At 34.4% G+C, this 27732-nt stretch overlaps 1 protein-coding gene across 4 annotated transcripts in view; it reads right to left on the bottom strand.

Moving 5' to 3' along the window:
* The window catches only part of LOC129221944 (homeobox protein Meis2-like), a 413908-nt gene that overhangs the window by 130118 nt on the left and 256058 nt on the right, over positions 1-27732 (bottom strand). For all 4 annotated transcript variants that reach the window (XM_054856332.1, XM_054856334.1, XM_054856331.1 and 1 more), the window contains exon 7: positions 22733-22872. In XM_054856332.1, coding sequence (XP_054712307.1) covers positions 22733-22872 — 140 coding nt within the window. The remainder of the gene's footprint in view (positions 1-22732; positions 22873-27732) is intronic.

The following is a 27732-nucleotide window of genomic DNA, read 5'->3' as shown; positions in this document are numbered from 1 at the left end:
GTATTTCTTTTACTCACAGAAATTCCAAATACGTTCAGCAACGAAATTAGACAAACAATTTAACCGATTTGTATGTAGAATGCATATAAAAAAGAAAGAAATAAAGGAACAAGAAAATCACCGTTCTAATGTCTAACATACTATTCATTACTAGTTTTAAAGTAATGTACTCTAAAATACTTTCAAATTAAGTGATAGTTAACATGAGATAATTCGACACATTAAGATATGTACCAGCGAAGTACGTAAAAATTCATTCATTACATCTAGAAGAGTCAACAAAACTAGTCAACCAAAAGCAGTTTCGTCGTTAATCCTCATATATATAATAGCCAATGATCGAGAAACGCTCCTGACGTCATCAACAATGAAACTCACGCCACGGCATGATAATTTGATAATGCGTTCTGGTAATGTTTGACATGCAGGGAAATGCTTTATTTTGACAAGGCTGAACTGGATCCAGTCACTTAACTGTTTGACTGGTAAGACAGTCATTTTAGGGGAATGAAGAATCAAAAAAAGTAGTTGAAAATTAACGCTATCCACTGGAGTTTAGGGTTAATCCACAGGAGTTAGGGTTAAAATTTCAACTATCCAAATATCACCAAACAGACAACTGTTTCGTTCAAATGTACGTAGAAGCCATTTTCACCCGTCGTATCTTGACAGGCAATTTTCTAAGCTATAGTAATGTCGTTTGACATTGACGAAAATGAAAGTTGCCACATTGACGGAACAAAATGAATCATTAAAAATGACACGCAGTATAAACACCAGAACCTATTCGCCAAAGAATTTCAAAAAGTGCTACCAAAAATGTTGGGCGAAAGAAAATGCTTCCGGAGTTCGAGAATTCATTTAAATTTTGATAAAGCACGACAACGGGAATAAGGAGACGGAATGTGGGCTTTTCTCTTAAGATTGCATTACGACGTCAAACAATGGTAACCATCCCAAAGCGAATCCCGGCTCGTAACGAAAATGGATGGCCACCCGGTTAAATGGGAAAAAAGAGCAAAAAGCCGGGGGAGGGACGTTTTAAAAGAAAAAAAAAAGGTAAAGGAGGTAGGGAGAGGGGAATAAATTTGAGATTGCACAGAGATCGGAATCTTGGGGTCCCACGAGCGCAGGGAAGAGGGAAAAGTAGGGACAATAGGAAAACAAAAAGAAAGCAGCATCTTTGATTAGTGAGAAGCACCTCTGTGGAATGCACTTCTCGAGGGTTGCTTCTTGGCGCACCGTTTGGCGGAAAAGACATTTTCTTCAACGTCGATTGATTGAGTTTAGTGTAGATAAATTCATGCGCAGTACATAATTGTGTAATTAAAATCAATGTTACAAAATACTACTTCACATTCTTCGAAATCGATTGATTGCGTTCACTGTAGGTATATCGATTCATACACAGCAGATAATTGAGAAATGTGTACCGGTGTTACAAAATACGTCATTTTCTTAAAATTGATTGATTGAGTTTTGTTGTGCATCGATTCATACGCAGTTCATTATTGTAGAAATAGCAACAGTGTTAGTTACAAGATACGTCACTATTCAAAGTCGATTAAACTAAGTGTGCATAGATTTGTACGTCGACTCATAGCTAATTCACAATCGTGGAATTAGCAGCAGTGTTAATTACAAGATACGTAAGTATTCAAAGTCGATTTAGTTAAATGTGCATAGATTCATACGTTGTTCATATTCGTCGAATTAGTACCAGTGCTGCAAAATTCTTCCACCTTTCAACTCGCACCACTGGCGTGGTAATCATATGACTAGGTTCTAAGATGTAGTATTAGGAGAAGAAAGAAATCTCTACATAGTATAAAATGAAGTCCCCAAAAAGCGTCTGTGTGTTTGAACTCGCAAAACTCGAGAACTACCCGGCCGATTACGCTGAAAATTTCAGTTTGTTCCTTTAACTCCTGAGAAGGTTTGCAGACCAGTTCGAATAAAATTCGATGAATATAGTTCTTTTTTTATTGAAATTTAAGTCCAATTTTTACATAAATTCTCAAATATGGGGTGAAAAATTACTTGCACATATTAATATTACATATCGTTAGAAAGGGTAGAATTTTCCGCGTTCTACGCAATTTGTTTCAATGCTCTAATTTTATTATGACGGGAGTTATTTGCGTTTTTAGCTCAAATTTTTTTAGGCTTAGCTGAAATTTAGTCACTACTTCCTTCATTAAATAAATCAATAAAAAGTGAAGGAATTGTCCCACAGCTTTCTTTTTGACGCCATTGGAAAAAGCGACCTTTTTTACTCCTGATCTAACTCGACCTATGGTATCGAGATAAAATAAGCTTTTATCTCGAAAGGAAAAAAAGTTACAAGCCTTTTTAAATCAAGTTTAAGAAATCTCGATTCCATTCAAATTGTGAACCATTTTCTTTCGCATTTTAATTCCTTAAACTTATTTTATTTTGTGTTTCCATGGTTACGCATTTTAAATCCATCTTTCTGGATTTAATTTCTTAAAAGTATTTTAATATCTGTCGTCATTGTTTGGAAGGGAAATCATGATGTTTTTTTTTATTTATTTTTTACGCCTGATTGTTGAATATATGTCACTTGACACAATTTTTATTTTCAAGGTGGACCGGGCAAAGCCGGGCAACGCAGCTAGTACTAAATAAATTTAAGGTATCTTTCAGGAGTTTACATGAGCATTAATAGCCCTATAATTATTTTGAAGACAAAGGAAAACACCTGAACTGAATACTTGAAAGGAAACACTTAACCTGAGATTGCTCGCGTAGGGTATGACATACCCACCTCTTCGCTTTCAATCAAATTTCTCCCCGCCTTTTTTTTTTTTTTGGATGTGGACTATTCCTTGAGTAGCTGACCCTTAGGTCATAACCTTGAAGGGGTAGAAACAGTGGGGACATTCTAAAATTAGTTTCTTTGGAATTGACTTCTATGGGTGTATCACACCCTGCGCGAGTATTTCTGCTACAGTTCTGAACTAAAGTATACGCAATGCTTCCAAGAGACTTAAAATTAAAACTAGGATCTAGTGAAGACATTGCATCCCCTGCTATAAAAGCAAAGTCAACGTACAAAAGCTGTACTGAAAGCCCCAATATAAAAGACAAAAACCAAATTTGTAGCACAAAATGTGACAAAAATATTTGCATGGACCATATGCATGCATTTGCAAAAAAAAAAAAAAAAAAAATGCAGAAATTGAATGCAAGTCTTTTAATAAAGTATTTTATAATTATACTCTTTTCTCTTATTTGCATTTTCAACCTTTTTGAAAAAAAAATTGAACTCAAAAATACTAAAAAACCTCCGCGGGTATGAGATACCCTGCGCGAGCACTCCCGTTCGTTTTGGTCGCGCGAGCAATCTCGGGTTAAATTATAAAAAATACTTTATGATCTATATTTACTGCTTTTTTTTCTTTTCTGTGTGTATATCTGCTTCTATCTACATAGTTGATTCTACTGTTGAAGAAATACTTTTTGATCACTTTAGTTGTAGCTTTATTAAATGATTTAAATTAATTTTAATTTAAAAAAAAGGCAAAATACCGAAGAACAAGGAGTTCTTAAGGATTCTTAAGCAAAAGAAAAGCATTTAAGAACTATTTTAATAACGTCAAATTATATTTGAATTTTCCCCCCTCTTTTTTTCTAAAAAGACAACTTCAAAACTTCTGACGCTAAATACTTTGTCCCAGTAGTCCATTATGCTACATAGTAGTTGCATAAGCAGAGGAAATACCTAAATGACGCCGAGTAATTTACGAGATTAAAATCGCTAAACACAAAATAAAAAGTCATAACTTGCATCGTTTTTCTTAAACAACAATCTCAGGCACTACAACATGAAGCTGAGCTTCGATTCATTTTTACCATGATTGCTTAAAAATAATACTAATTAAAAAGAAAAAAAACTTGAACAAACTAGTTTATCAAAATTAGTTTCAAAAAGCATTTTTTTTTTTTTTTTTTTTTTGAACAAATAGATAATTCCGACATTCAGACAGTAAATTCCAGCAATAAATTCAATAATATTAGTTCAGTTCAATTGCACTGGCAACAAAATAATATAGTATAAAAACCAGTTAAATCTACCAAAATATAAGTTATAACATATTAAGATTCACATTTGAGGAAAAAAAATCCAATATTTTTATTACTTCAAACGAAAACAAAAACGTCAAGGAAGACACTTTTTCAAAGTGTTGCATTTTATTAAAAAGGAGCTACTAAAAACAGCATTATCTTTATCTTTCACCTGTTAACAGCAAATGGCATACTTAATTAACAATTTCCGATGATACGGTGTCAATTTAATGTGAAGCAGGAAGTACATGAAATTGATGACGCTTCTCCAAATTATATTCCGGACTATTATTAAACCGAAGTTATACACTCACGAACGATAAACTGTTTATTGCGTGTCCAATTCTGTCGTAGTGCTGATGGGAGACACAAAAGGTGTAATTAGAGAGCAGTTGCAGAAGAAATGAAGATAGATTTCTATAATTAAGACTTCTTATCTTTATTTAAAATCAAACTGTTTTTAACAGTGAAAGTTTGTTTCACAATATTAGGAAGATTATTATGATGGTGTTTAGATGCAAAAATCGACAAAATATTTATTATTATGGTTTAATTAGTATCACGCATGCAAAAGTTAACGTACTATCTATTCAGAATATTGTTGAATTTATGCCCAGGTATGACAAGAATATCTAAAGGATATCACCCGTTCCCCCTTTATAGGCCCATTTGAATAGTACAATCGGTGAAAGGTCTCCAACCTTTTTTAATATTGGATATACGGCGTGTAAACGTAGCAGGCACCCTCGTGGTGCACCCTGGTTAACATTAAATCTGTTACAGCTTTTGCCGCCCGTGTGAAGAAATTCTGGAGAGTTCATAGTTTAATGGCCTAGTGGCTCAACGACTGACATCGGACAAATCATATTGAATATACAACAGGTAAGGATACATTCCGAGTGCAAACTACCTAAGCATACTGGATAGCAATAAATGGTTGTTCTGATGTTAAAAGTCACATTTCTAAAAAAAAAAAAAATTATATAGCTCTTGGTTTAAATACCATAACAAACAAAACACAGAAAAAACTTCCACAATCTGCATTTTGGGGAACTCTGGAGCTAGTGGGCCTGTTCAGGGAGGGTTCCGTGGGCCTGATGTTAAAACGAGCCCTGTTGATATGGTATAAATACAGTCAAATTGTTTCGAAATACGGAAAAAAAATCCATCAATACGCAAAGTTTTTTATGAAATAGAAAGATAGAATAAAATATATCTTGAAATAAAAGAAGTCTTGATCGCTACGAGCTATTTGTGCTAACTTAGGGACGGTGCAAATAGCTCTCCCGGTTTAGGCGGCATTAATTAGCACCCCTCCCCAAATAACAACGAATTAATAATAATAAACAAATAAAAAACTAATTAGTAAAAAAATGACAGACAATTGCCTAATGTTGTAACTGAATTTTAAGAAAGAAAAGAGAAAGAGATGGAGAAAATCCCCAGGAAATTTGAAGAAACACATGGGTTCTTTGGTAAATTGGCAAGAACAAAATCATTGTTTAGTGCTAAGCACGTTTAAATAAGTTTATTCTTAAACAGTAAAATAAAGCTTTCTGTTGTTTTTCAAACGCATTTTATAATTTCCATTTTTTGAAACTTTGACATCGCTTACTTCAAAATCTACCACTCTCCACGGATTATATAGCAATTTGTATTGTAAACAGTTCGTTGTAGTAATGTAATTTTTTCATATTTTATAAAATATCTACCGTTGAGTTATATTTTTTATTTATTAAAATTGCATGCTCTTTCATCCTAAAACATTCAGTTATAAAAAGTAAATATTTGTCTTAGAAGCGGAAACAAATAATAAAAGTATATTATAATATTGGGTAGTAGTGCGTTTAGTAACTTGTTCTTAACAATGTCCCTCGTCACACTCAATGTTTCAATTGGCCTTTGAAATTATAGGTTTTTCTATTAAGAGAAAGCTGAGAGGAATGGCAAGAGGGGTGGGATAGCTGCATTTCAGCCGAAATTGACATGAAATGCAGCTGTCAAATAGACTAACTACGTTGTGTTTGTATTTATAAAATATGCTAAAATTTATTCCATGACGCGTCTAGGAATCTCGAACAAAAAATGAGCGATAAGTTGCCAATATGGAACTACGGCCAAAGCTGAAAAACACAGCGGAGCACCAAAAGCAAAAAAGAAGGAAAAAATTAAGCTGAAGAAGGAAAAGACAAAAACAAAAACTGCGAAACTGCGATGGTGGTTATCAATCTCTATTCCAACGTCCTATCTCAGGGGAGCTATAAATTACTGGACGAATCCTTCCGACTCAGAGGGTAAGAAAAGGGAGGGAAGGAACAGAAGATAGGAAAAGTCCGAGGAAACATCGCAGTCCATTTAAGATTCGGCAACCGACTTTTTGAGATTAGCTTTGGTGATGTTTCGTTGTTTCGTCTTTTGTTGCATTCGCCGCTTTTCTTGCAAACCATTTAGCTTTGAACCGGTTTCAAATTCCAAACGGTTGTGGGCTGGATATAAGACGAATCTATTCCGATAGTTATGAAAGTGAAATTACGTTCCCCGGAATGTATTTCAAACAGTTGTGATTGTAAACGGCAATCATCAATTGGGGTCATACATCCCATTTTATGCGAGATAACTTCGTTCTCGGGTAGCTTGTCCCGTTTTCCCCAAACGGCTTCAGGATTCAAAATGTCTAAATATCCTAAAAGCGGAGTTACATAGAATGTACCTGTATTTTATATTTGTCTGGCACCAATGCAGTCCCAAAAGGATCTCTTGTGAATAAACCGCAGCTCATAAAGCAATGATAAGCAAAGTAAGTAGTTGTAAGAAAGCCTGTTAGGAATTCCATTTTTATTTGAAATGAGCATCAGATATGCTTCAGTAAATGTTCTTCATTAATAAGGAACATTAATTCTTTATTTTTACTCATACATTTCCACTCTTTTCATCAAAAAAAAAAAGCAACTTACACAAAAAACAATTATTTATTACACATGCTGTACTCAAACAGTTGGATGCTCCGTTTTGAGGAAAGCAATAAATGCTCACGTTAAGAATACCACATTCCTGGTTGTTTCAATTAAGTATTGCAGAACGTGATGTTATATGGTGTGATGTCACGAGCACAGTCGACGAAAGTTATTTTTGAAGATGAATCGTCAAGGGGTTAAATGTCTTTCCATGTCTTCATCGGTTGATATATATCTCAGATCGGAATAATAAACTGATATTTTTCTACCGCTTAGCTTCTTTTTCTGCCGAATACCGACGGTCGAGCAGGTAATCAAAAGCAACCGTATACACCTAGCTGCTATTCCTGGGATTAAAAGTCTTAATGTTGCTCTCAGGCGACGATATATATAAGATATATTTCAAATACAAATTCAAATAAAGTTGAAAGAAGAATAAACTTTTCACGTTTTTATCTCCTTATATGCTGTGGTTTTTGTATTTTGTCATTTTGCATTTTCTATTTCTTGTTTTTCTTGAAAGATATATATATATATATATATATATATATATATATATATATATATATATATATATATATATACACACACAGTTGGACCTCGATATAAGGTCACCCATCGGGACTTCACGAAATTGACCTTATTAGCGGGGTGACCTTATAACCGATTCATATATATTTTATAAGATGTGTGAAGGAATAAACATGTATATAAGGAATAACCATGTATATACATTAATTCTTTTTAAAATTTAAAACGTTAAAAAATATCAGTAAGTACGTTATAATAAATTTAATAGATTTGAACCAATTAAGACCTTTAGAATCAATAAGAAATTTTAAAATAATTTTTTAGAACTTTCATGTAGAGTAAAGCTGCTTACAAACATGTCCAAGCAGAGAACTGATGTGTAACTTACTTAAAATTATCATTATGACTGGACTAATAGGTTTATTCTTTGATTTAAGCACAATGGTTTCTAATTGTTTTCTGAAAATTTCCTTCGGCTTCTCATGACTGCTAAAAAAGTGCGATATGTACACTCTGAATGCCCTCGTTATTGCTTTATATTTTAGTGTCACTGTCGTAATATTCACTTTCTACGTCATTCGGTGCATCACATGCTACGTCAATAGGAATACGACTTTTCACTTTTAAAGGATCATATAGCGCGGAAAAATCTTGGAAGTGAATCTATTAAGCACTGAAATCCTTTAAAGAAATCAGACAAAAGTGACTTTACAAACGATTAATGTATTAAGACTTGACTATATATCCGATAAAACATGACATAGAATTCCTATTCAATGAGCCGGGACTTTAGAAAAGTGACCTTATAAGCGGGGTGACCTTATAAGCGAGTGACCTTATATCGAGGTCTGACTGTATATATATATATATATATATATATATATATATATATATATATATATATATATATATATATGCAGTTAACTAAAAAGAATAAATAACAATATGCAGCGTCATGAGATTAATGTTTGCGATACGAAGTCGAGAAGTTTTTTTTAAAACTTAAATAGGCTTTCGAAAAGTTAAGGCGAAACGTTGTTGCCGAACCACCTCCAACAGGGAGTGGGAGGCAGAGGAGAGTGCTCAAAAACGCTCTCAAATGAACCCTCTCTCTCCGGATATTAGTCCAATAATGGACACTTTCTAGTGTGGGGGGAATCAAAACAAGCGGCCCGCACAAACAGGGTCAGCTAATTGCGTCGGGATTAATGCAAACGGTATTAACACCCCCTGGCGGAGAAGGGTTGAAGTCCCTCTTTAATCCCACACTCCTTTAGGTGGCCCGCTCGCTGCAAAAGTAATGCCATTACTTTCTCCCTGCGGAGGGCACTGCTCTTTCGCTTTTGGTGATTTATCACGTATCTCTGCAGCCAGAAACTAAAGCAAATAAGTAATTTTAATAATTTAGCTTTGTAACTGTACTGGAGCAATTTCCGAAAAATAGAAAAGAAAAAAAAAAGATAAAATCCTAATGAACCTTCGACAAATTCCTATAAATGATTCGATGTGATTCAACTAAATGGCGCTATGAATGAAAGTGACATTGTGTTTTTCCTCAGTCTATTTCAAGCAGTTCCGAACGTGAGAACATTAAAAACAATTTAGGAACGTTCCTGAAAAACAATGCACAACTAATGCGCCACAATTGTGCAAGTAACATGTCTTGCAAAATACAGGAACGCTTTCCACTAAAATTCAGTGACCTTCCTGAACTTATCTTGGAATCTTTCTGAAGGACTTATAAATCTCCCCGGTAAATGCCAATCATGTCTCGGGAACATTCTAAGAAAAAATAGGTATGTTTAAAAAAATAGCTTGGCACCTTCCTAATTTACCAAGTTAGCACCAAAAGCATTATTGCAACCAGTGGCGCACACAGGAACTTTGCAAGGGGAGGGTCCAAGATCGAAAGCCTCATTCTCATAAAATACCCCAATACGCCGTCAAACATATTGACTTGATTTTATCGTTTCTCGAGAACGAAAAACAGTAAAAAATAAACTATTGAATAAATAATTAGCATTAATTAATGAACTGTACTTAAATACATTACCAGAAAGCAAAATAATATACGCATTAGCGTTTCTCATAATTAAAAAAAAATGGATTCAGCAAAACAAATTCATCGTTGCAGAAGCACCATTTGATTATACAAGTTCACAAAATGTCACTTAATATGATCTGTTATTACAAAACTAAAAACATGGTTATTGCAGTGTATTCATTTAGTATAATCACCATTCTGCTTGTTATAGGCAATTTGTTATAGGAAAAGTACTCAATATTTTAAAAATCTTTTAACATGAGGATTTTCTTTTTTCACTTATTGGAACTGAAATTATTGTTACCTTTTGTTTTAAATTAATTTACGCACAAAATACATAGAATCATAATCAATCGGGAAAAAAAGCAAGACCTATGGGAGGAGTCCGGACCCCCTGGACCCCTCCCTTGTGTGCGCCACTGATTGCAGCCGTAGCCAAAGCTAAACCAGAACTGCAAGCAAGCATCTCACTTTTGCCTGCAGTTCTTGCAAGGCTATGAAATCTAGACACTCATTCGCTCTCATTGGGAGCTTAGTCAATCTGGACGCGCCGTAATCGAACTGAAGCCGATAAAGTTAATAAATGCATTCAGTTAATCTTCAAACTGGTAGCTAAAATTATTTTTCACAACAGTGAGAAGTCTGCATTCGTGCAACTTTCAGAAATTCATTAAATGTTTTGACAAAAAACTTGATTTTCACAGGAAATTGATGAAAACCTGTGAAATCCCGAAACGTTCCACGAAGAAAATGAGTGACGTTTCGGATTTTTTTTTTTTTTTTTTACAGTGAAATATGTAATAGTGCACTCAGGACTTTCAATTATCTACTGAAAATCACGGTCAATGACCTGACAACATTACAATATTCTTCTGAAGCCATAAACCTCGAGCAAATTAGCAATGTCAGCAACTTAACTTTGTACTTCCTCTGGATCAATTTTTGAAGAATAAAGAGAAGAAAAAAAAATCCGAATTTTTTTTTCCAACAAATCTCTATGAATGACTCGACTTGATTTAACTACCTGGTGTTATGAAAGTGACGTTTTGCTCCTCTGAGCTTATCCCATACGAAGCTCACGAACGTTCCAATTAGCTACTGAAATTTACGTATAATGATTACGTTCTTATAACGTCAAATCTCTGCCAAATATGGCACTTAAGTCCTTTGATGCTCAGGGATTCACATTGGAAGGGGTCACACCCCTATGAAAGCGAGAAAACCCCACAGGGGGGGGGGGATACGTCAGAAAATCTGTGAAACTGAATGTTTTCGTCTATTAGTTACAATGACTGAATTTTTGGAATTAAAACAAAATCCAAAGTGGTCTCAATTTAAACTTTGAGCCATAAAATTGTTTTTATCTGCATCGACGGGAAGTTATACTCCACTTTTTCTCGTTTATTTCAGCTTGATAGTTGAGCATGCGTCATTTGATACATTTTCAATTTTCGAGGTAGATCGTGCAACGCCGAGCAACTCAGTAAAATAACTATCGTTAAATATTTATTCTGCAAGATATAGCTATCATGTGAATTTTCACATCGTATTCTAGATCGAGCACAACAAGAAAATTATGAAAAGGAATAAATTGCCAAACTCTGGTATCGAAAAGGGTATGCTTGGCTCCACTTCCAAACGCAGAAGGTTATTAGACCAAGGAATGATTAATTACATCGCTGCAAAATTGAGCAGCGAAAAAGGGTTAAGAGCACATACAAGGGGTTAGGGTAAGCGAAGAGTGGAGGGGGGAAACTCCGAAGGGATCCATCCCCCGAAAAGGCGGCAACAAACGCAATCAAATGGAAGAGAGGGGTTAGTTTTTACATATCCGGCACTGGCGAATATGAGACTTGTTCAAACTTTAATTAAATTTGATCACACGCGAGACACCCCGCCTCGAATGTGTTTGCAAAGAAAGCAAAGGAGCAGAGATTTGAAAACCCCAACTGTGTGTTCGAACCGTGTTCTATTCGGTTAATGACAATAATATTCATTTCTCTATGAAACACCAGGGAATACAACGACTTGGCATCACATCGCTTTTTGTTAAAAGGTTCGTGAAAATGGCACCAGGGTTTTATTAAAACTGGGATAAAAATATTAAGTTGGATTTTCGAGGTCTATGTGGGGAGGGTCGGAAATTCTCTAAGAAAAATTTGATTACGATGTGACGTTGTTTTGAGGAAAATAAAACGGGAGGGAATTATTCCTAACGCAAGCTGTTTAGAAGGTTTAATCCATTTCATTTCTACATAATTTGGAAACTGAAATCTACAATGAATCAATAAGTACATAATGATAACTACGTATTTTTCAATAATAATTATGGATCAACGGTTTCCGTATTCAGTTTATAAAAGTGAAATTATGTGCTTTTTCCTTTCTTCAAATGACATCAGAATTAACTGCTATTAATGCTACTCATTATATTTCCTATAACTAGTCGTGTTTTTAGCAGAAAGTTACTGCTCGTAAACCAGGGCTAAGGCAGAAAGAACTGCATTCAATATGCAATGTACCAGACAGCCCGATATGACTTCCAGAGACTGCAGTTTCGTTCTTATTAGAGCTCATCAGTCTGGATTAGTGAATAACCGAGCTGGAGGCAGATGTCCTCTCCAGTCAAACCGCACCATGCTGTGTACACTCGCTGGTGAGATAAGTTTACTTTATCTACCAGTTTCTTATTGCTCTTAGCTTCAATGACATGACATCCGCATCCAGCTCGGTTATTCACTATTCCAGACAGATGAGATCTAATAAGAACGAAACAGCAGTTTCTGGATGAGATAATCAGGCTGTCTGATATATTGATTGCAGTCGTGTTTTGTCCCAATCAAAATAATATTGATAAAGAAAGTAGAAACAAGAAATAAAATTAACTTCGTTTTTATTTTGACTAAGGCTCTCATAGAACTTTTAGTAAAACTTTATTGAAGCGAATTATTAAAGCCATTTTTGTCGTTCTAAGTCAAGCTTAAATAATACAAAAATAATGATAAATCGTCTGAAAATTAAAGGCTGACGATATTAGTGGCGCATTTTTGAGATTCAGTATTGAAATACGTGAAACAGAAGTTGCATATTTATTTTATTGTAGCGCAGTTATTACATTGAAATGGAGATATAAATCTGTAGATACTCTTTCTTCAATAAATAATTCGCATTAAAGGAGAATGCACGAAGTACCCTGAACAGAAACACGAATTTTCCATTGCCAACAAAATATTCTCAATATTTGGGAAAATAATTTCACAACCTGTGATATTGTCAGATGGTTTTTGTTTTGCTTTAAATATGTTTCTTTCCGGCCAAGAAAAAATCTTGATTAAAGTTCAAAAAAAAAAAAAAAATAATAATAATAATAAAAAATAAAATAAAACAAAGAAATTGGGGAAAAAAGTTATATGGGAGTAAAAACCGCTTAAAAGTTTATCGCGTTTCGGAACTGTTTTCCTAGGGATATAATTCAGTCAGATACATTGAAAAATTTCTTTTATCTACGCGCTAATATATCTTCACAGAGAAGTTTCTAATGACGTGAAATAAATATTTTTTCATTCAAAAAGAAGACTCATTTTCCCTTAAAGTATTTTCCTTCACAAAAAATTATCTTTCTAAATTCCTAGCAGTGAATGACAAACAAGCAAACGCAAGAGAAGAAAAAAAAACTTTTTTTCTGGGGGAGCTTACTCGGTAATGAGATTAAAAGGAAAATCGGAAAATGTAGAAGTCAGTTTGGGGGCGTCCAATACGATGAAAAAGCACCGGGAAGAAATTGATTTAATAAGAGGTCCGGGACAGGTGTCAGGGAGCGTGACGCGTAATCTAATTATTGTCTCATCATCGGCTCCGCCTGCCCAAGTGCAAGCTGTCAAGGGTATTTTGCGCCGATTCAGGGAATCCTTGACACAAAATTGGAATTTGCTTCTCTCCCCGCTTTTTAAACCCATGCGTTTCCTTAAAACCGCGCAAAGTTTTAAATTGAATTCATGCGTCGACTCGGACAAATTAAATGACAATGTGTGCAAAGAAGCAGAATATTTTTGGCAGTTTGCTTTATCTTTTGCGACCGAGATAATGTGGTGCAGAAATTAGCAAATACATATTACTTTGAACTTTCAAGTACCTGCAGATAGTGTAAAGGCGTAATTTTTAAGAATGAGGAATTTATTTGTAAACTGGGGGGAGGGAGAGAGTCAGGAACAGGTATATAATAGTAGTCGCTTTATTCATGTGTTTCCTTAAACCACGCGAAAATTTAAACTCATTTATGCTTCGACTCGGGCAAACTAAATGACAATGTGTGCTAAAAAGCAGGAGAATATTTTTAGCAGTTTGCTTTATCTTTTGCGATCGAGATAACGTGGTGCAGAAATTAAGAAATACATATTACTTTGAACTTTCAAACACAACACAGATAGTGTAAAGGCGTAATTTTTAAGAATGTTTAATGAGTTTAAGTAAGAGAAAGTTTGTAAATTGAGGGGGAGTAGGAACAGATGTGCATTCCTAGCCGCGAAATTCATGTGTTTCGTTGAAACCGCGTAAAGTTTTAAATTGAATTCATGCGTCGACTCAACCAAATTAAATGACAATGTGTGCAAAGAAGTAGGAGAATGTTTTTGGCAGTTTGCTTTATCTCTTGCGGCTCAGATTGTGGTGTAGAAATTAACAAATGCAAATTACTTGGAACTTTCAAACACAGACAGTGTAAAAGTATAGTTTTTAAGAATGCTTAATAAGAATAAGGAACTTATTTGTAAGCTGGATAGGGGGTATGGGGAGTCAGGAACAGGTGTATAGTTATAGCCGCTTAGCTCATGTGTTTTCTTACACCACGCCAAGTTTTAAATTTATACTTCGGCTCGATCAAATTAAATGGCAATGTGCAAAAAAGTAACGAGAATATTTTTGTCTATATATATATATATATATATATATATATACAATATTGCGGGCAGAAATTAGCAAATATTACTTCGAACTTCCAAGTACGAGTAGTGATGTTTAAAAGTACTTAAAAAGTATGAGCAACTTTTTCGTAAGCTGGGGGAATAGGTCAGAAACAGACTTGTGGTGGTAATGCGGTACTTGAATAAATAAGTTTCCCTGAAGTGAACAAGTTAAGAAAGTTTTCGCAATTAATTAATTTTTAATTAAAGTACACGAAAGAAATTATTTAGGTGCAAACGTATTTTCAATATTTACGAAATTATTTTTTACTTTAATATTCATTATATTTGGTGAATTTTAAAGTTATATTTACATAAATTTGAACTACATTTGTTATTAAAATGTTTCTCAATGTATTTTTATGCGCAGCTGTCATCCAGCAGTATATTATGCTAATTACCACAAATAGCAGTAAACCGAGGCCTCCGAGATAGGAAGGCCATCCAACTAGCAAATGACGTCATCGTTAGTCGATCCACAATGATATTGGGAAGTGAGCTCTTCGATTAGTATTTTGGTTTAATTAAACTATTTGGTTTATTTATTATTGTCTTCTATTATTGTAGTAGCATTAAAACTTCTACTTTTTCATTAGAAAACATAAAAAGGAACCAATAATCATACATTAAAAAATACACTGAGCTTAATTCATAGTATTTCACATAAAAACATTTATAAGTCTTACAAAGTATTCAAATAACTAAACACGATTTTATTTTACAATCTTGTAAAAACAAAGTGATAAATAAACAGTTTTATTTTTCATTTCAAATTTTTTTTAACACTAATCGCATTTTAACTACTCGTATATTGTATTGAAACATTAAGTCTTAAGAAGTATTCAAATAAATAGATGAACTTTCATTTTACAATTACATCAAAACAAAAAATAATTTTACCATTGTATTTGAATAAGAATAAAATGAAATTTTAAAATATAAATAAACATTTTTACTAAAGTAAACGGGAAATATAACTGCAATACGTTTCAAAGACATAACATCAAATTAAAATACATAATACCAGATTATTAGTGTTAACTTAGCTTAGCAAATTTACACTTTTAAAAAGACATGAATGTTTGGGTGCCATCCCCCAAAGTAAACGGTGCCCTACCTCCTTCAATTATGAAAACTTCAAGAAAAATACCCCATAAACATCTCCCCCATCTCCCTTAAAATTTCAAGGGCACAGTTATTTATAACTATAGCCGTTGAAAAGCTATCATTATTATGAGACTATGATTCCTACCCCTCCCCCCTTCGGTTGGCACTCTCGAAAAGTTACACATGAATTCAACTTTAAAAACGTTAAGTAAAGAATGAATTATACAAGATCATGAATACTGTATGTTGTACATCAAAAAAATGTATTCAATATCAAAGCAGCCTTTTTTTTTTTTTTTGGAATTTGGCTACTTTTCCATTTTTAGCTTTTTCTGATGCTAATGATTCTTGTGTGTGTGTGGGGATGGGGGCTTTAATAGTTCATCATTTTAGGCTTTTGAAAAATTATTTTAAAGAGCTTAATTGATGACAAAGTAACCTTTTTCAAAAAACTTCTCATAGAATGACCATTTTAACAACTTTCTTCAATACTTAAAACCTCATATATGTTAAATTTAGATCAACATTTTTATGAGTTGGCTCTTTTAGGAATTCAGTGTGACATTTTTGTGACAGGGGGAAGGGAAAAGATTACAAGAAGTGTGACATCACGCGTTGTTTATAACAATATGCTCATGCTGAACAGCGTTACATGTAACAAGGAGGGAGGGGGGGGGGATTTGTTCAAAATTTTGCAACATCCTTTATGGACAGCCCCTTAATTCAATTTATATTACAGTTTCAGAGTTCCTGAAAGCTTATTAACAGAAAACCCAAGGAGTTCAAAATTATATAGTTCAAGACATTTTGCCTTTTTTAAGCATAACAAACAATCATAGAGCATTTGGCAAAAACACGTTGTGTATCCACTGCTCAAAAGTAATCTTTCGCAAGCCCAGAAATCATGAATACCGTTAACTCAACCACAATTTGTACATAAATATCTTAAAACTTAAAGACAACAGTGCAAAAAAAACACATATTTTTTTTTAGTTTGCGCACAGAACCAGCTTGTTTGAATAATATTGCAAGGGCGTAGTTGGGGGAAAATGTTTAAGTATCGAACCCACGCCCTCCGGCGTTCAAAGCTAATCTTCTTACCTCAGAACTACGGAAGCCCATCAAGGAATGTTTTTTGATCAAAATAACACATGCTAGCGTATGAAACAATTTAATCGAAACCGAAAATATAAGATTAGTTCAGTTAAAAGCCTGTTTCAATAAACTTGTTTACATATTAACTGAATATCAAACCAAGTTACGTTGCTTCTGATAGCAACAAGTATATTCGAAGAAAATTTTGACATATGTATATTGTCAGCTTGGAAAATCCATTTCGAATAAATGCGTGTACAAGGTTGAAAAAATAAAGAAATAAAAAGTTGCAAGTTAACCGTTTCAAATATTAAAGCAGTATGCTGAAATTACAAATTACAGACAAAGATATCAGAAAGGAAACTGACAATTGTTTGTGTAATGGAGGAAAAGTTAAGTAACCTTAACTGCATGAATTCTAATGGATAAAATGTTAATTTATTTATCTGAGAAAAGTACTTACCTCCGAACTTTAAAATTTATTCCATGAGGCGCCCGATTTTTTTCTTCGCATGCAGGTTGTTCGGTAGCGCAAATCGCTGACTCACTCAGCAGACACTCAGACACTTACAAGACTAATTATATATATATATTTTTAATTGCCTCTACATTCCGGTACGTTTAAAGGATGAAATAAATCCAACAGTATTGTATTCACAAGAAAGTGCATCCGAAGTTACATATTTCCTATTTCATCTATTTCAGCCAGAGCAAGCAGCACTATGTAACTGCATTGTAAACTGCACTGCTTTCAAAGTTTCGCGCCAAGTTCATAGATCGACGACTGGTGGCGTAACGAAGCGGGGGGGAGAGGAGTTGTCTGGCCTGTTATCACGTGGGTCTCGAGTAAACGAACTTTAAAACAGAAACGGCAAATTTTCCTTTATCTTACCCCAAATCTACGAAACTGCAGTTGAACTAATTTTCTCTCTCTGGTATATAAATATTTTATATATATACGTATATTAATCGGCAGTGGCGCAGCAAAGGGACGGTTTTGGGGGTTAAAACACCCCCACAGGCATTGGTTTTAACATAAAAGCAAATAATATAGTAATTAATGCATAGAAAAGGGCTGTTTTGAATTTAAAAAAAAAAAAAAAAAAACCTTCAAAAGGTATTTAATCAAAAAATCCCCTTCACGAGGTATTTTTGAATTTAAAAAACCCTTCAGAAAGTTTTTTTGATCAAAAAACCCCCTTCAGAAGGTATTTTTGATTTAAAAAAACCCTCCGGGAGGTATTTTTGCTCAAAAACCTCCTTCAGAAGGTATTTCTGGCTGCGTTAGTGTTAAACGAACATGAATAGATTAATAAATTTATGTCAATAAAAACAACTGAGTTTCTTTAGTAATAATAAAGCTGAAATTTTCTCTGTCAGGATCTCTGTGACGTGCATAGCGCCTAGACCGTTCGGCTGATTTTCATGAAATTTGGCACAAAGTTAGTTTGTAGCATGGGGGAGTGCACCTCGAAGCGATTTTTCGAAAATTCGATGTGGTTCTTTTTCTATTACAATTTTAAGAACAAAATTATCATAAGATGGACGAGTAAATTACGAAATTATCACAACCTGGAACCGTAACATGGGTACAAGCCAATTGGCGTGAAAATTCACCATACATTAGTTGTAAATAAACGGGCAAACCAAAAGATCTTTTAATTTTTCTATTACGGGCAAAGCCGTGCGGGTACCACTAGTTAACAATAAAAGTATAACTTTGAAAAATGGTTCTCTGCTCTGTCTTACTGCAGGCTTATGTAATTATTTTAATTCTGACTAGCTGAAAACCTATGTACAAGAAAATTTTATACTTCTTGCAAAGCTCCTAACACAGTCGGACGTTATTAAGCCAATCGCAACGTAAACATCACCCAGATAGCTAATTTTCCCCGGTCCAAAGAACAACCCTTCCTGTTCCACTTCATCCGGGCGTGTGAGGCATAATATTTGATTGAGCTGAAGGTGAAAAGAAGGGGGCTCGAAAAGTGATTACACGGTGTGCCTAAGGGGTTTCAATCACCAACCAATATTTCTCCACGGTAGCGGGCACACACTGAGAGCCTATCCAAAACATATTATCTTTTTTGGATTTTTTTTTTTTTTTAATGTCGTTTGCTGCTTGTAGCCAGTTCCCAAAAGCCAATGAAGTGACGAACTCAAAATGAACAGTGAGATCTTGCCAAGTACCTCGGGGTTCGGCATAAGAAAAACATTCACTTCTACTTTAAACTTCCGTTGGCACATCAATGAGTCATCCTCACGTGGAGAAAATTAACGTTGGAAGTCGAGATTAAAGTCCTTACAACCTATGCACTTTTTCAAAGAGATTTTTAAATATATTTGATTTATTTAGATGCATAAAAATTTACTTGCGAGTGAGCCAATTGTATCCTTCAGTAATTGATGATTCTTAAGGAATAAAAGTATTTATAGAATAGATCTAAGCTTTATTAATAACCCTACGCTTTATTAACAACATTGATGTAGAAATGTATTGCGGATAATACTGTCGTGTGCAGGTAAACGGCAGTATCTGCAGAAATGAGTTTTCGAGATATTTGAAGAAATGTGTAGTGGATTCAATACTAACAATTGGAAAATGTTGGAATTAGACGTTTTTTTCGAGGCGTTTTTTCAGCGGAAACCAAATAAGCGAGCTTGTACAATAAAGCTAACGTACAATAGATGACAAAAATTCAAAAAAAAAAAAAAAAAATGAAAAATTTGCAGTTACTGCCCTTTACCTGCACACGGCAGAATACTGCATGAAATGTCCTTTTCAACCCCAACTTCAAAAATCCTCAAAAATTCCTCGAAAATTCAACTTTGATTGCACAATCCCCCCTTAATTCCTCCCTCTGACGCCCCTTAATTCCCCCTTCTGGCCCTCCTTCCTCCGTCAAAAAAATAACACACACACAAAGTTGCTTAAATCATCACTTATTTCAGAATTTTTACAATTTCTACAATGCTTTGCACGGATTTATATTTGTTACAAATCAAGATGTCTGTTTCTGCTTTTTCTTGCCCGAGAAAAAAAATTAAAGGATGTATCAAAAAGCATATGTTGTTTAGCGAATGGAATGTATACATATCATTTTTTACTTGATTAAAACGTGAAATAAAATACTATACCAGGTTCTCATAGAGAAGTTCTCCCCCCCCCCCTCACCCGAAAATAAACTTACAGTCAGACAAAGGAATAGGATCTAGAAATTGCTGAAAAATGAATTACTTTTCATATCAATGCGTAATTTTTTGCCCATATAAATAAAGCGTAATGATAGTTTTAAATGATTCTCAATCATAAACACACATGAATACACAAAAATGAGGGGGAGGGGGAGCAAAATATGATTACATTCACCATTCTTCATTAAATTTCCTTATTATTAGCTAAGTTAGAGAGAAATTACTTCATCAAATGTTATTAAATATGGACAAAAACTGAAAAAGTTTATTATTTGCATCATTAGTAGGTTGTTTTTCGTTTAATACAGGTGTGTAGAAACATTTTTTTTTTTTAAATCGAAACAATATTGTCACATTTTGCTCAGAGAATAGAAAAATATTTTATCCACAGCATTTAACTTCGTCCTTTGGTATCACTGCATCCTCCCCCTTCGACTATGTACAAGTCCTATTCATTTAAAATCAACCATCGTTAAAAGTTTCACCATCATAAGGGAGGCGTAATGACATCAGCTGTTTTTGCCAGGGGAAGCAAGCCCCTTTTAAAGCCCGACAAAGTGCCATCGGGAACAAAAATAGAAGAGAGAGACCATCCATGGATAGATTTATACAAACGCCATACACAAGGATTCGAAGTCAATGATGGCAAGCTGTTTGTGCCAGCTGACGGCTTTACAGAAAGAGCTTTTCCACCAGACATAGGTCAGTCGGATGGGAAGGTTGGAGGGTGGATATGTGCCGACAAAACGATATTCGTCCCTCCTCCACCCTTGCTGGGTACATACAATGGGGGGTCCGCCTGAAATAGAAAGCTGAAAAGGTGCGCCCCCTCATAAACGCTGGGGCTTACTTCATTAAGGTTCCCAAGTTGACTCCGAAGTTGCCGACAGCTGCTTTTGATGCGGATTCAGAATGGAAGAGGCTGGATGGGGATAAATTGTGAAAGGATAATTGAGAGGAGCGGGATGGTGTTCTGGGAACTCATACTATTGGGAACAAGGATAAATAATAAGTAATGCCGGCATTATTTTTTGAGTAGGAAATTATTTTTGAAAGATTCATTTTTGGATGCTGCATTTAATGACCACCTGATAATGCATACGAAATCTACCTCAACCTGTTGTGAATACAGGATCAACTTAGGACTTTCTATTTTGCTATTTGAAATAATATGATGTATATATTTTTTTAAAGCATCAACATAAAACAAAAGATCCAGTATTTAAGATACAGTGAATCAATTTCTTACTAGTTTAGAGCTGCTTCTGAAGCAATGATAACACGTTTATTTATAAAATTGAACACTGATTTTACGGTTTATATGTTGTTGAATAGACAAATAAAGTGATAAATGATCTGTAAAAATGGCTTAAAAATATTTATTGCGATCTTGGCTCCTTTTTATATTGCGTGGCTGCTGATAAGCTGGAGTTTGATTGATTCATTACTCTTACATATATTATTAGTATTGCATTTACAGACTCCAGTGCTTACATTTTATAGTTATATTACATATATTACATATAGTTATTACATTTTCTCCTCATACATATCTGGAAATAAAATTCAAAACACTGCAAGAGCTGAGCTTCCATGTGAATTAAGCCCTGGTATTATAGATTGTATTCGGCATATTGTTAAAACGTAACAGACAATATTAAAGTTCCCAATAATAAAGATCAATTTTTAAGCCAAGCTACTTAAAGCCACTTAATTTAAAACAGCTGATATGAGAATACCATTGCCACTTTTTTGTGACACTATCTTCATGTTTTAAAAAATACTTGTTTTTACACACACTGGCCAGTGAATTAGATACCCAAGATCAATATTTTATTGTACCACCTTTTGCACGGGTATCTGCTCCGATTATCGAGTCTACACGCTTCTAAAGTGCATTTACATCCAGAGAATACCATGGCTGGCAATGCAGCATTTTAGATCTTGTAAATTAGATGGAAGAGGAGAGTGCTGTCGGATGCGCCTTTTCACCATATCCCACACATTTTCTGCGGGGTTAATACCCGGACTATACGGTGGCCAGCGAAGGTGTTGGAAGTCAGACTGATGCACAGTGAACCTAATTTCAACACTTCTGGCACGATGTATAGTTGAATTATCGTCCACGAAGTATCCGTCGCCATCAAGATAAAAATGCAACATTGCAGGGTGAACTTGGTCTGCCAGTGTATCAAGGTATCGCATGGCTGTTTGTTTACCCTCTAGGAACACCGGGACACCATTTCCACGCCAGAAGAACATGCTCCATATCATGATACTCCCTCCACACCCAATCTGGAAATCTCAAAGGTTTCTAATTCATTAGCCAGTGAGTATATCACTCATAGTGATTATCTTTACTAATAATATAGCTGAAAGTCTCTCTGTCTGTCAGGATCTCTGTGACGCGCATAGCGCCTAGACCGTTCGGCCGATTTTCATGAAACTTGGCACAAAGTTAGTTTGTAGCATGGGGTGTGCACCTCGAAGCGGTTTTTCGAAAATTCGATTTTGTTCTTTTTCTATTCCAATTTTAAGAAAAAGTCTTTATCGTAAGATGGACGAGTAAATTACGAAATTATCATGACGTGGAACCGTAACATGGGCACAAGCCAATTGGCTAGAAAATTCACCATACATTATTTGTAAATATACAGGCGAACCAAAAGACCTTCGAATTTTCTATTACGAGCAAAGCCGTGCGGGTACCACTAGTCAGAAATAATTGTGACAGAGAGAAATAAGTCTTCAGAACTTACGGTAAGATGCTGAAAAAGCCATGCTCTCATTATGTTGGTGGCTACTTTGGGAAAAATTCCTCTTTTTTTCTGTCGCTTTTTACTCCTGTCATCGTCATCGTCTTCCCCCGTTCCATCTCCGGATCCAATACTCGCATCACCTGAAAGCAACAAGTCACGATTAATTAAAGCGGATTAGCAAAATTTAAACAATTTGTACATGACGTCAATAAATGTAACGACGAAAAAAAGGTTCTATTTTTTTTTTTTTTTTTTTTCAGCTATTAAGTAGTAAAAACAGTCTACTTAATGTCCAAGAGACTCCTATTTTGTTGATTGTTGGATTAGCATTTCGTCCGCGAACCGTTTCGTAACAAGAAATCTAACTTGTTTTATACAATTATTTAATGAACGACCTAATTATCAAATTGCTAGTGCTCTTTAACACTTAATTTTGTTAATTGCATTAATTCACAATTTTCCGTCGTATTTCAACAACGCATTTCGTTGACTGGTGCACTTCGAGTATAGCTATTCCACATCAGTTTATTTTATAGATTAATACATTATGTCTGGAATTATGTTTTGCCATAAATTAATCGTTAATAGAAAAATATAGAATACTAAACTAAAACTAAAACACTGATGGGGGCCTACTGTGTCCATCTCAATTTACGAGACCGAGGGTGACCGGGCAGATGCTCCGGTCAGGCGGTCTGCCGACCGTGGAACCCTCAGTGTTTAACTCCCAAGCACACTTGGTACTCATCTTATCGACCAACTGAAGGGATGAACGACTGATTCCACCATGCCCACCCAACCCAGGAATTGAACCCGGGTCTGGACATAGAATACAGTTCATCAAAATTTACTAAAGGTTCACAAATAAAAAAATTTTGAATGAACCTTTGATCAGATTGCGCATCTTAGAGTTGGGAGAATAACAGACAAGATTTTTACATTAAAACAGGCATATTTTTTCCTTATGTTATAATGTAATTAAGCTGTAGTAATGCAAGATATTCAGTTGTGTCGGTTAATGAACTTCATTATTTACAGCATTTATCTAAGGAACGTCCAGATTTACGTGTTCCTCTTTCCTCCAAAGAAAATGAATATTTAGGCATAAAGATATTGCAGTTACAACTTTTAAGGAAATGTACTTTTTCTGAAAAATATGAATACATTTTTGATGTGAGTCTTTTGCGATGTGCAAAAAAAAAATTTCATCTATAAAAACTGTTTAAATTCAATCAATAAATTTTGAAAAAAAGGGCTTCGTCTTTAAAACGTAGGACAGCAAAAAATAATATCCATTTTTGTTGGGATATATAAAAGGTGGAACTTTTCCCCTCATATGCAAAAACCAACCGAAAATCTCACCCCGCAAAAAGAAAAGTACGGAAAACACAAACCTGATAAAAACCACTCAACACACCTCAAAGTTGATTTACACCTCTGAGAGAGAATGGAGAGTGTTAACCTATTCTTCCTGCATCAGGACTCGGGACTTCTTTTAAGAAACCATGGGTATATGACACCTCATATGTGACACTACGTTCTTTCTGATCAGACGACGAGATAAAAGCTAGCCTCGGGGGCCATCGGCAAAATGGAATGCTATATCCGAGTTCCATTCAAGCCCTCATAAGCACTTCATATGATTTATTTATTCCCTGGAGGTAAGTGACCGATAATTCAACGCTGAAAGGATACTAATATGAAAGTTATAGTTATTCAGGATATCTTTGATCCACAATACCCATTTTTAACTATCCCACCCATATTTTAATAATGTTATTGCATTTATTGGTATAAAACTGAAACCCTTAATAGAGTACATTTATTCACCGGTGATAAGTGAATGATAATTCAACCCTGAAAGGATACTAATATGCGAGGTACAGTCATTTAACTAACTTTGGTCCAAGATCCCAATTTTTAACTGCACCACTCATATTTTAATAGTGTTATTGCATCTATTGGCATAAAACTGAAGTACAACTCTTAATTCACAGGAGATAAGTGAATGATAATGCAACCCTGAAAGGATATTAATATGCAAAGTACAGTCATTTAGGATAACTTTGATCCATGATCCTTATTTTTAACTGCACTATCCATATTTAAGTAGTGTTTCAGCATATATTGGCATAAAACAGAAAAAAAGACCCCTATTAAGTATTGTATATCCAAAAATATGATTTTAAAACAATTTAAAATAAATTATTTATCAAGCTCAAAGTTACCCTGCTTTGAACCATATGAGAAACGTGATGAAAAATAAATTATTTTATTAAAAGAGCAGTAACTTCGAACTAGATGAAATAAAACTCCTTAATGTTTAAAAACTCTTCTATTTTTATTTCATAGAATCAGAAGATTTCTGTTATATTGCGTAGAATATTACAATTCTGTGGAAGAGAGATTTCAAGATCCACAAACCAGAATTTAAGTTTCAAGAGTAGTTTCCCAACAGTAACTTCAGAATTATAGGGTTATACTGCGCGCTGTATTTAGTGCTGCTAAGTTTTGTAAAAAAAAAAAAAAAAAGTGGAAAACTGGTGATTGCCATCAGAATATAGCATTGCATCGCTTGCAGTTTGTTTTGGAGTCAAGCGCACTAAAAAAATCTGAAGTGGTGCAATGTTAACCCACACGAGTTAAATATATGTAAAAACCCCGATTTCACGTTGTACGTTTTTCATACGTCTTCCCCTTCCAACGTCATTTTCTGCCGAGGTCCCTGAATTTTCCCACTTACTTCACTGGATAAGAATCAAGTTTTAAACAATATGCTTAGCTTTTTAACACGTCCCAGATTTTACGTTCTCCCGCTTGGAAAGATTTTTATCACTGGTACGACAAAAAGACAAAAAACGTAAAATTGGGGTTCCATATATATATATATATATATATATATATATATATATATATATATATATATATATATATATATATATATATATATATAACCCCAAGCAGTAACATATATATATATATATATATATATATATATATATGTATATATATATATATATATATATATATATATATATTACAAAATGTAAACAATAAACCCATAAGGGATTTAGAAAATTAAACAAATAAGAATACTAAAACTAATAAAAAGACTAAGTTGATGAAGCCAGAACTCCTCAGCAGCTCCCACTGATGAGGAGTTCTGGCTTCATCAACTTAGTCTTTTTATTAGTTCTATTGTTCTTATTTGTTAATCTTGTAAATCCCTTATGTGTTTATTGTTTGCATTTTGTAATATTTACCTGGCTGTTTGTTTGACTGCTTTGCGCAACATTGGGCTTGTGGTTTACTCCATTTTATTTTATTCTTTTCTAATTTTCTTTTATTTTGTTTCAGTATATATATATATATATATATATATATATATATATATATATATATATATATATATATATATATATATATGTATATATATATATATAAGTGTTTTTATTTATTTCTTCCTGGAATGTAGATTTCGAACGAAATTCTTCAAATACTTTAGTTGTTAAAATGTCAGTAATCCAACGTTATTAAGCACAAAACTTGCAAATGATTGCAGACACGTGTTTCGGTGTTACAAGGAACACCTTTTTCAATGCAAAGAAGTGTGAGCTTTTGGATGAAAAGTCATCCGAGCTTTTCTCGGATGACTTTTCATCCAAAAGCTCACACTTCTTTGCATTGAAAAAGGTGTTCCTTGTAACACCGAAACACGTGTCTGCAATCATTTGCAAGTTTTGTGCTTAATAACGTTGGATTACTGACATTTTAATTTTTCAGCACAAAGGTATTTATTCTTTACTTTAGTTGTGTACTCGTGGCATTTGCGTACGTCCCCCACAAAAATAGTGCATCGAGTGTCCTTCCCGAGGGATGACTTCCACAGACGAATATTTTTTTTCCCTTTCATCCTTTTCCCGGAGCAGAAAGGGTGTGACGTCAGGCTGGTATAGAGTTCTGGAAAGAATGAGGAAACGCGATTCGGACAAGCCACGACACCAATAATTAGGTTGACGTCGAAACCGCCATCATTTTAAGACTCTGAAAGGTCCCTCACACGTGACTGGGGTTCGAAGGTGGTGTCAACTTTCGCGTTCTGTCTTTCCTTTTCTTCTTGTTCAGTCAAGATTTTTTTTTCCAAAGTTAAAACATGCCGCACTTTTTATCCTGTTCGATAAAGAAAGAATTCAGGGAGAAAAAACCCGAAAAATGTTTATCTCCTTTTTTTTTTTTTTTTGCAAATCAAGTGATTGCACACTGTAATGGTAAATATATCAACCTTTGTTATTCCCTAATTTTCATTACATTTTCTAAACTGCGTTTAGAAAATTTTAATTTTCTAAGAACTTTTGAAGTACAAAAAGCTACATATTCCTCGCCGCAGCCAAGGCAGAGAATTGCAAGCAAATAAGGAGCAACTCAGTCACAGCATCTAGAGACTGCAGTTTCGTCCATCTTTTGGGCTCATGAGCCTGGAATAGTCGTAAATCTCTCTCTAGTGTGCAAAAATATTTTCAGTTACCAGTTAAAAAACACACTCAACTTATATTTAAGGTTATTTGCTTGCAACTCGGTTGTAGCTGTTCCAGACTAGTTAATGTGCAAAACAGAAAGGCGAAAACTGCAGTCTCTGGATGTTGTAACTAAACTGTTCGATATTTGTTGTCATTTATAAAATACAGATAGAAATGAAATATGAAAGTTGATTTGGAAAAACTCACCTATCAAATGTTTTAAAAATTAATTAGCTCGTAAAAATGTATGATTGGAACATTGCCAATGCATCTTACTTAGGAGATTTATATAGCTGTAATTAACATTCAAAATTCTCAAAAGTTGTTCGTAATATTTCCATTAAGATTAATCACTACAAAACTACGACCTTTCACGCCATTTAACATTTTTGACATTGTATCTTTATCAATACTTTTCCACTAGAAAATCACCCGTCAAGGTATGACGGGTAAAAATTGCTTCTACATTTGAACGAAGCCATT

This window comes from Uloborus diversus, chromosome 5, assembly GCF_026930045.1.
Source record: "Uloborus diversus isolate 005 chromosome 5, Udiv.v.3.1, whole genome shotgun sequence".
Classification (NCBI taxonomy): Eukaryota; Metazoa; Arthropoda; class Arachnida; order Araneae; family Uloboridae; genus Uloborus; species Uloborus diversus.
This window is presented reverse-complemented; position numbering and strand designations above follow the sequence as displayed.